The sequence below is a fragment of the Grammomys surdaster genome, unplaced genomic scaffold (assembly GCF_004785775.1).
Source record: "Grammomys surdaster isolate TR1022 unplaced genomic scaffold, NIH_TR_1.0 193, whole genome shotgun sequence".
Taxonomy (NCBI): domain Eukaryota; kingdom Metazoa; phylum Chordata; class Mammalia; order Rodentia; family Muridae; genus Grammomys; species Grammomys surdaster.
The window spans coordinates 12,478,401-12,488,814 of NW_021604638.1; the positions used below are offsets into that span (position 1 = coordinate 12,478,401).

The 10,414-nt window shown below is 42.7% G+C and overlaps 1 protein-coding gene across 1 annotated transcript in view; it reads left to right on the top strand.

The window, feature by feature from the left end:
- Positions 1-10,414, top strand: part of LOC114623086 (receptor-type tyrosine-protein phosphatase T-like) — a gene marked incomplete at its 3' end in the record, with an annotated part of 676,953 nt that overhangs the window by 222,260 nt on the left and 444,279 nt on the right. The window contains exon 6 of the mRNA XM_028769777.1: positions 9,413-9,587. Within this exon, the coding sequence (XP_028625610.1) occupies positions 9,413-9,587 (175 nt within the window). The remainder of the gene's footprint in view (positions 1-9,412; positions 9,588-10,414) is intronic.

The window sequence follows — 10,414 nt, forward strand, 5'->3', positions numbered from 1 at the left end:
TCTCTCTCTCTCTCTCTCTCTCTCTCTCTCTCTCTCTCTCTCTCTCTCTTTCTCTCTCTCTCTCTCCTGCTATTTCCATGTGCCTTTTCTCAGCCCCTCCTCAGCCTATGTGTTTAGGATGTAACCCAGCTGACTTGGCTTTCTGCTTAGCCAGGAGCTGGGATAGAACAGAGAACACTCAGGACTGATCTTCGCCTCACACCCCTTCTTCTCGCTCCCCTGAGTTCACCTTTCACTGGTAAAGACAGACCCTTGAGCAAAGCAGTTAACTATTTCATCACAAGGTGGGAAGGCTACATGGGGAAAGGTAGGGCTGGGGGTAGCAAGATCAGGAAAGCCAGGAGGGTTACATGTTTAATATGAGCTGTAAGTTCAGAGGAAGTGGCCTTCTGGTGGAGCTTGGGGGGGTAAAACAGTCACAATCAAAGGAGGCTCTTACTGGGAGATGGAAAATGTACAGGTTCTTCCCAACCTGCTTGTCTTGTCTACTTTGCTGCAAGCTTGCAGCACCCCATGGGGCTTACACCAGTCCTCTTCTGAGTCTGCGGGAGCTCCGGACTCAGGCATCAGACCCAAATGAGCTGCTGGCCATGAATTCAGCAGGCCTTTGGAAGGGCTTCAGTACAGCTAATCAAAAATGATTTATGTCTACTTCTATTTCTTTTAACTTTTAATAAAGAATAATCAAAAGCTATTCTTTAGAGACTGCCAAAAAGGTACAAATGTGCTCTTAAGAGAATCGATGGGCATGATTCTAGTAAGTTTCCAAATGTCATACCATTGCAGGGAGGTGAAAAGAATATTCATTACGAGTGGATTGTGGGAATGTCACCTAAATATTTGCTGGCTGGGAGACTCCTGGAGCAATCAGACCATTTCAGCTGAAAATGTTGGACTTGATTATTTATTTATTTACTTATCTTTTTTTATATTTATTTCTGAAGCTCAAACTAGCTTGCAAGACACTGTATTGGAATATCTCCTATATAGTGAGCATCCAATTTGTTGTGGAGAACCAGCAACAGTTTCCCTTTATTAAAGACAGCCTTGTCCTCATTTCTGCCAATTACAAATCAATTGCAAGCCTGGCTCCTCTCTCTGAAATAATGACAGCTGACAGTCTTTTTTTTTTTTTAATTCCTTTGAGATATGTCTTATCTCTTTGTGAAAGGAATAATGTCATGCCATGAGATGAGTGGAGAGGGATCAGCAAAACAGTGAGGCCAGGAGAGATACCTTGACAGACATTTAGGAAATGGGCAAATGACGTGTGCTCTATGCATTAGGTATGCCTCTTTTCTGGGCGGTCCCCAGACAGAGAGATCCTACTTGATGTTGGAAAGGTATGTGTATATACTGGGGACAAGGATACCGAAGTGTACATATATGTAGGCCGTGTTCTACAATGGAGCTGGCTTACCCACATGAAACAAGGCAAGCCCAGAGGAAGTTGAATGTAAGTTGCTTTTACAGGGCAGAGCAAGAGCAAGAGCAAGAGCAAGAGCAAGAGCAAGAGCAAGTGCAAGAGCAAGAGCAAGAGCAAGAGCAAGAGCAAGAGCAAGTGCAAGTGCAAGTGCAAGAGCAAGTGCAAGGGCAAGGGCAAGAGGAGATAGATAAATAGATAGATAGATAGATAGATAGATAGATAGATAGATAGATAGACAGGTAGATGATAGACAGACAGGTAGACAGACAGATGATAGATAAATACAGATGAGAGAGAGAGAGAGAGAGAGAGAGAGAGAGAGAGAGAGAGAGAGAGGGGGGGAGAGAGAGAGAGAGAGAGAGAGAGAGAGAGAGAGAGAGAGAGAGAGAGAGAGAGATATTTATTTCATGGACAACTGTTACTCTTAGAAAGACACTGGTAATCATGAGGCTGAGCAGAAGGCGTTTAGGCTGTAAGATCCCTTTGTTCTGTTCAGGGCATGTGTCTCATCCTTGGATGATCTAGAATATATGTCCCCTCTCTCCATTTACCTTGATAAGCAGAAAGAATGTCTGGTAAACTTCTGTAAGCAGAACTTAGTCATCCTGAGGTCAGGAATGTGGCTGTGCACATTATCCTGAACTGGGTTTAGTCTTCTCCTAATGATGGATGCCTTTGGTTCAGTAACAAAATGCTCAGCCCCAGGAATTGGTCCTAGATACAAAGCAGCTTTTAATTTGTGTATTCTATGATGTTATTTGCCTACTTGCCTTATCCTGAAGGACTAAGGATGAGATTTTCTTTCAAGTTGTTGAGCCTTAGACCAAGATCAGTGGCATTGGCATCATGGCGCCTTTGGGAAGCTGTTAGAGATGAGAATTATCCACCCCCATCCCAGGCCTCTGAAATCACTTTGTATGTGATCCTGATGGACACTGAAAATTGAAAACCATGGGTCTAGACTGATGGATTTGGGTTCAGAAAACTTTATCTGCCTGTTTGTTTATCAGATGCTATACCTTGATAGTGTGACACCTGTATATGTATATACCATATTCCTTCTTACATGTGTGTTTCTGACTTAGAGACTTCAACTGGTCCCAGAAAACTAGACTGTTCTGCCTTCCACAGAGCAGTCATTTCCTGCAAGGTGAAATGAGGTGCTTTTTAAACAAACAAAAGTGTCTGGAATTTGCAAGATCTATTTCCATTACAGAGCCATTGAGTCTGACTGTGCCTGTTACCCACTGGACAGCAAACGGGTGCTGGTGGTGAATAGCCTGTTCCTGGAATAGATTACTGAGGAGGTGCAGCTCCTCTCTCAGGAAAGTCACATAAAATTGTGCTCTGCTGGGATTCATAGCCCAGCTCCAGTATACCTGGGAACTTGCGAAGGACGCCAGGCCTTCCCACAAAACCAGACAATTCCAATCTGCAATTTTAATAAGGTCTCCACTCGAAGCTGTATTCCGTGACTTCCCCTCCAGCTTTACTCTAAGATAGTTTCAAAAATATTGGAGACGGGGTCTCACTATATAGCCCAGGCTAGCCTCAAACTTTCTGCTTTCTTGTGTCTACCTTCTAAGCTTTGGGGATAGAGATGCTCACCATCACACCTGTTTAATTAGGACTATTAGTTATTATGATTCATGGAATACATTATTAAGCATCAGTTCGCTCAGGTAAAAATAACATGATTTTTTAGGATTGATCTGAGTTCCCAGTTGATGAGGTTTAAGGCAGGGCCAGAGAGGCCACATTTTCAGTTCACAGAGGGTGGTAATGTAAGCCAGCCTGAGCATCAGCCTTGAGAAACACTGTTGTAGGCTATTCTAAGAGGAGGCCTCTTTCCACGCCCACCCTGTTTTGTCTTCTGTGAAGTAGGCTATTTTGGCACTCCACTTCATGTTTATGTTTTTGCCTTTTTGTTGTTTCGCTAGAAATCTTTACTCAGCCTGCATATTCCTCTGGGCAGAAATTATACCTTCCACACCCCACAGTCTCTCGTTTTCTGTTTTGTAAAATAATGAGTACATTTCCAGAGTGATTAATAATAGAATAGGGAAAGAAGAGAAAACTCAGAGTCCGAGCACCAATAAACAGCATCCACAAAATGGATATCAGCTGCAGGTTTCCTACAGTCTTACACTGCTAACAAGTTCCCCAGAGCTGCTGAGGTGGCCAGTCCAGGGACCACCCTCTGAGAACTTTCCCAGGGATTTTAAAAGGATGAAGTAATCCCTAGCTAGCCAGTGAACACAGTGCTGAGTAAAAAAACAAGCCCTCAAAGACGCCAGTCAGGACCTGGTGTGGTAACACAACCATATTCCAGGGACACCAGGGCAGCAGCCTCTTGAGATAGAGACCAGGTTGGGCTATGTAATGTTAAGAGGCCAGCCTGGGCAGCAGATGAGATGGCTTTAAGCTCTGAAAAACACAATCATATTAGCTTGACTTTTACTTCAATGCTCACATTAATCCTAAATTGAACACAATATTTATCCAATTCAGTCATGCAATTTGTGTGTATGCTTGTGTATGTGTGTGTGTGTTTGTGTGTGTATGTGGTGTATTAGGAAACAGTGTTTTATTTATTGTAGAATGTTTGAACTTTCTGTGTGATTGGTATTCCTCCATGGTCAGTTTCCATTAAAACAAACAAATAGACAAACAGAAACTCTACTCATAGAAGCAAAAAAATATTCAAAATCTAAGTACTTGCAGATTTCAAAGCAATGCGTATTGGAATTCAGGGGCATCGTGTGTACTTTACTGTAGGAGAAGGTAGAGATGGGAAAGTACCAAGACCATGGAAGCTTTCTTTTACTGTCCTTAGTATAGCATCTTTAGAAGCTAAATTTCTCATTTCCTGAGTCTGTCCATGCAAACAGCCTCTAGGTCCCCTTCAGCCAGTGCTGTTTCCTCATCTTGCTATGACTTACAACTGGCCACAAGTTCAAGTGTTGGCCCCTGGGCAACACCTTCTTTTTTTTTTTTATTTATTTTTTTGCAAGAATTTCTCTTTTCAGTAGTGACATTTTTTTTTTTTAATCTGAGAACATTTTCTCTTGGTGTATAGGATATATAAGTCAGGCACAAAAAAAACAAATATTCACTGACAAGAAATTATAAGGAGATATTTTAAATGCTTGGCACATATATAATTTTATACTGAAGATGAAAGCAAATCTGAGTACTAATCAAATGGACATGCTTACTAATTTTTGCATAAAGAATTAAATGTTGGCTGAACATATAATACTACAGAATGGAGAGCCTCTTCAATATTTTTCTGAGTTGACCAATATTTTAATTTTATGATTACTAATGATAAGAACTCTGCATTATATAAATAGATAGTACAAAAATGGCAGAAGTGTGCTTAGGGCCATTTCAGAAATTGTTGGGTTTAATAATTAAAAAAAAAAACCAACCGAAAAACAGTCCTTAAGTCAACTACTTGAACAACATTGTATCAGACGTGGTATGGTCAATCCAACATGGCTTGGTGGCATGTGCCGTGCCCGGTATTGATGCCATTACCTAGAATCTCAATGGAGGACTGTCTGAGGTATTGGTCCATGGGCATGTCTGTACAGAACTGTCTAGGTTGCCTAATGAGCACCCAATCTAAAAGTGGGAGGCACCATTCCCTGTTTAGTACCCTGGACTGCAGAAGAATAGAAAAGCTCAGTTCAATGATAAACACATATGCGTCTGTTTCTTCCTGCTCTTGACTGTGGATGTGACTGGCTGCGTTAAGCTTCTGCCCCATGGCTCCCTGATATGATGGATTTAATACAGAGTTAGGAGCCAGATAACTCCCTTCTCTCCTTTAAGTTGCTTTATGTCAAGATATTTCTTCACAGCAAAAGAAATGAAAGAAAGATATTCCCTGTATCAATCAAAGCCGTGGACCTAGATTTCTGTTTTTTTTTTCCCTTGTTTAACCAAATTCCCTTGTGTTATTTCCTTTGTATTTCCCATTCGGCACTTATCTGGGGCTGTGACAGTAACTGTGACATGTGATTCTTACACAGTCACTGTGTTTGAATCCCTTCTCCATGTGGCCATAGCACTCAAGACATCCAGGTCTCTTCTCATTGTAGCATCAATGCCCTGGGCTTGGAGTACTTCTGTGATTTCTTCCTCTGGAGTCCTAGGTTCCTGCTTATTTGTCTTGACCTTCAGCCTTCACGTGCCCTTCCCTGCCTTGTTTGAGCCAGTCACCCTAACATGCTCTGCCCATCAGAGCTCATCTCTGAATTTAACCTCCAGTTGTCCTTGCCCACGGTCCATCACTGTACTATTTCTGCCTGGACTCTGGGCCCTCCTGCACGTCCCTGCCCCGCTGTTACCTGCTCCCAATATGACAAGTATGATTCTCAAATGGCCTGTTTTCCTGAGATTTTATAAGACAACCTGCAATTTCCTATCCTTCAGTGGGAGAAAGGTTCTTGGTTCAGGAGCTGAACAGAAGGGAAAAAAAGTGAACGGTTCAGGGGAAGGCACTTAATCCTCTTCAGTTCTGCCAGAATCTGACATCATTAAGAAGATAAGTAAATAATATGGGAGGCAGCATCAAGATAAAATGTAAATGTGCACAATGCAGCTTTTGCACTTAACCAGCCCTTTCTCTTAGTATTAGTTCCCTACCACCACTGAAATAAATTCTACAAACCTAACGGCTCAGAACAAATTTATTTCTTCTGCCATCATAGAGATAAGCAGTCAAAAAGGAGGTTCAGTGAGTTCTGCATATAGCATTGAGATGTTGGTAGGCTGTGCTGTTTGAGGGTGTGCCCAGCCTGTAACTCACAGATTGCATGTGACCAAGGATAACTATGAATGCAACCCACCACAAAATTGTAAATGTAAAAGTTGTGAGGATCTTGTATTTGGTTGCATGGTCCTCTTTTTAATTTAAAAAAAATATGCATTTTTATTTCAAGTGTATGAGGATTTTGCCTTCATGTATGTGTATTATGGGCATGCAGTTCCTGAGGAGGCCAGAAGGGGGCACTGGATGACCTATAACTGAAGTTACAGATGGTTATGATCTGCTGTGTGGGTGCTGGGAATTGAAGCTAAGTCCTTTGGAGGAGTAGCCAGTGTCCTTACCTGCTGAGCCATCTCTCCAGCCTTGATTGGACAGGTTCTTGGGCATGAACTTTGTAGATGATAATGTTTTACAGTGACAAAATTTATAATGACAAAAGATTAAACATGCTTGTAAGGATCTGGAGAGTCTCTGTTCCCCTCCTGTTATAATGTTACCCAGGATCTCTGCTTTAGCTCCTAAATCCCTCCTTCTGAAGAAAGTGAGTGATTGCCCTCCTCTGACCTTCCCTTCCATCTATACCTCCTTCTCTGATCCTCACTCACCTCCAATACCCCCTAACCCCACTCCAACATGAGAATCCTGTGATTCACTGGTCCCAGGTAGATAATCCTAAATAACATTCCAACCTTAACATCCTTCACTGTGTCATGTCTTTCAAGCTTCTTTTTCAAGGTATGAATATATATATTCACAGGTTCTGGGTATTAGGTATAGATATCTTCGGGAGATAGTATTCTACTGACAGCATTTTTCTTTTTTTTTTCTGCTAATTTCATGGTTAACTTGTAAAACACTTGTAACACCAGAATGTTCTTTTATGTGTTAAGTGTTTTGTGTGCTGTCTCATTTATTCCTCGCCATGACCCCACTGGTGGTGGATTTTTGGCAAATCCATTTTGTATGGATGGAAAGAGAGGGACAGGAGAGGAAAAGAGATGAACTGAACGTGTTATAAATAAATCAGGCTGGACATTATCTATCTAATCATCCACACAGACTTGTGTGCATTACTAAAGTATTCTTGCACTGCCTTGCTAAGGAATGGGGAAAATAGACCCTTTGGATAACTTTGTATCTTCTGAAGTTCATTCAGCACCTTTTCAAATCAGGATTCATTTCTCATATCTACCAGAATCTTCTCTACATCCTTATCACACTAATGTGAAAGGTGTATGTGTGCACCCGTGTGTGTGTGTGTGTGTGTGTGTGCATGCTGGGTTGCTTCTCATTCCTGGACCTAAGCTGTAACATCTCTTGCAAGGATACCCCAAAGCATGCACAGGTGTTGGCAACTATAGTCCCCAGTGCCTTCTGATCCTTTTATGACTTTATTCTGGTATTGCTGGGTCATTTATGGCATGGAAGGGAGGCTACAGCCACCTCTCTTGCTGTCCTAACTTTTGAAAGTGACATATACTTTAGTATTTGCAAGTGTAGAGGTGATACATGTTTGAGGCAAAATGTCTTAAAGATGTTAAAAAAACAGAATGAAGGAAAAGGTCCCCTTTGTCTCTCCAGACTAGTTTGAAGCAGGTCCATCCCTCTGGTGGGAGCTTCGATGATGTTGTTCCCTGTCACTGTATACTTGTGGCATTGGCAGTCCTCAGTTGCCTCATAAGGTGCCATGTAGCTGCTTAGGTGGCTGGCCCTGCCTGTTGCCATGTCCTCATCCTAACATGTCCCCAATGGGAGACAGGTTAGAAAAATGACCAAAAAAAAATGGTTTTCGGACATGGAGAAATTATTTACTTCATGGAAGAAGCAACAGAGATCACATGTGGAAAGACTTGGAGCCTGGGAATCATAAATCGCCAGGTTTCTCTAAATCCAACCAGACAATTAAAACCCTCCATTTCACTTTAGAGATAAAAATTACATTAAGGCAGGCAATGGAGATAAAGTCTTAGGAGAGAGTGACTTGATGCTGGAAAGCCCAGATGAGGGATGTGTTTGCTCTACATATTTATTTAACCTCTATGACATTTGATTCTTCCAAGAAGAGCAGCAATAACACACACCTCAACAAGGCTGTGAAGATTAAAATAGAGAATTATATAAAAGCACCTGGCTCAGGGTCTGCCACATACTAGGTGCTTAGTAAATATCCACTCAAAATGCACCCACATGCACGCCTTACTAGTTATTATAGCTTGCTACTGTCAAAGAATCTATTTAGTCCCAACCAAAACATTTAAAACTCCACTTACTGAAGACAAACACCTGTGTGTATTTGCCATTCAGGAAGTGAATGGGGTCTTGTCTCTTGGGGAAACAAAGTCTCAAGTGGGGAACAGTCATGGGCCAGGATGTGTGGAATGCTTGCACAATACAGAGCAGCATAGCTGGCTTGGAAGTAGTGGTGTGAATGATGAGAGAACTTCCTAGAGATGGGGTTGAGTTGAGCATAGAGTTTCAGGGGAGGGGGGGGTTGTTCCCAGGCACATAGAACATTCCAGGCAGAGGAAAGAACATGTGACAGAGAGGGGAGGTAAGGGAATCCCCTATCTATAGTGATAGCCTGGTGCAGGTGAGCTCACAGTCTATGGATGGGTAAGCTATCGATCACCAGCTGAGGAGATCAAAGCCAGGCTGGTTGCTCGAGCTCTGCATGGGCTGGGGTTTGTTAATGTGTTGTAGTCTGTCCTGGGGGAAAATACTGTGGACTCTGCTCATGAGATGATGGAAAGTAGGAGGGAGGAAGGTTAAATGGATGTATATAACTCCAAATGTGTGCTGGGCAAGGAGCTGGGGAGATTAGGAGGAGCATTTGTTCCAGCTCCTTCTAATCAAGCATCCCTCCTCTCCAGTCATCTCCCCTTCCATCCTTTATATGTTTTGAGAAGAGGTTTTATTATGCAGGCTGGTCTCAGTCTTGTAAGCCTCCTGTCTCAGCTTCTAGAGTGCCTGGATGACAGGCATGTACTACTGCACTCAGTGGCTTAGATTTATTTATTTATTTGTTTGTTTGTTTGTTTGTTTATATTTTTGAGTCAGAACCATAGTTCAGGCTAGATAGAAACTGTCAATCTATTTCAAGAAAGTCCTGGGCCCAGGAGCATGCAAGGGTCATGGGGTCTATGTTGATGGTCGTCAGGAAACCTGTGATGCTAAGATGTCTTCTCCCCTTCCTTTCCTGTTCTCAGCAATGGAATGGCAGAGACACAGCCCTCATGGTCACGCGGGTGGTCAATCACAGGCGCTTCTCAGCCACAGTGAGTGTGGCAGACACCTCTCAACGCAGCGTCTCCAAGTATCGCTGTGTGATCCGCTCAGATGGTGGGTCTGGTGTGTCCAACTATGCAGAGCTGATCGTGAAAGGTGAGTACCACCGTACCACAACTTTACCGAGTGGCTGGTTACAGGACCTTCTTTACTCTATTTTTACATAACAAACCTCTTCTCTTACCTGTTGCTTTCTTCTTAAAGTCCCCATCACTGATCTCCCCAACACCCTCCCATGCAGGAGATACACACACACACACACACACACACACACACACACATACATCACAGGGGAAACCTCCAAATTTGACTTTTATTTTATTTATCTTTCAAATCAAGATAAAGATGTGTCCTTTGTGCTTTCGTGATGTTCCACTGAAATGTTTGTGAGGGGTTTCTAACTGAAAGTTCCATCTAAAGATAATATTTCAGAAAGGCTGTGTTGAGTTAATACTCCTATCTCCCCGGTGGTCTTAAGTCGGTGTGCATCAGTTTTCTTGTGCCTGTTTGCCCTGAGAACTTGGCTCCAAGTTTCTAGCAGTGTTTAAGAAGGTCATGGAACCTTTAGGAGGCAGAACCTTGCTAGAAGAAGTACATCACTGGGGACAGGCTTTGAGAGGCCATGGCCTCAGCCTCATCCAACTGCTAGTTGGCTCTCCCTGCTTTGTGTTTGTGATTAAAGGTGTGATTCCTCATCTCCTTGCTCTGGCTGCCAGCTGATATGCCTCCCTACCATTAGGGACTCCCCTTCTATGATCTCAAGCCTGAGGAAACGTTTCCTTCCCTAAGTTGCCCCTGGTCACCTGTTTATCACATCAACAGAAAAGTAACTGATACATATATCATCCAATGTATTTCTCTCTCTCTCTCTCTCTTCTCTCTCTCTCTCTCTCTCTCTCTCTCTCTCTCTCTCTCTCTCTCTC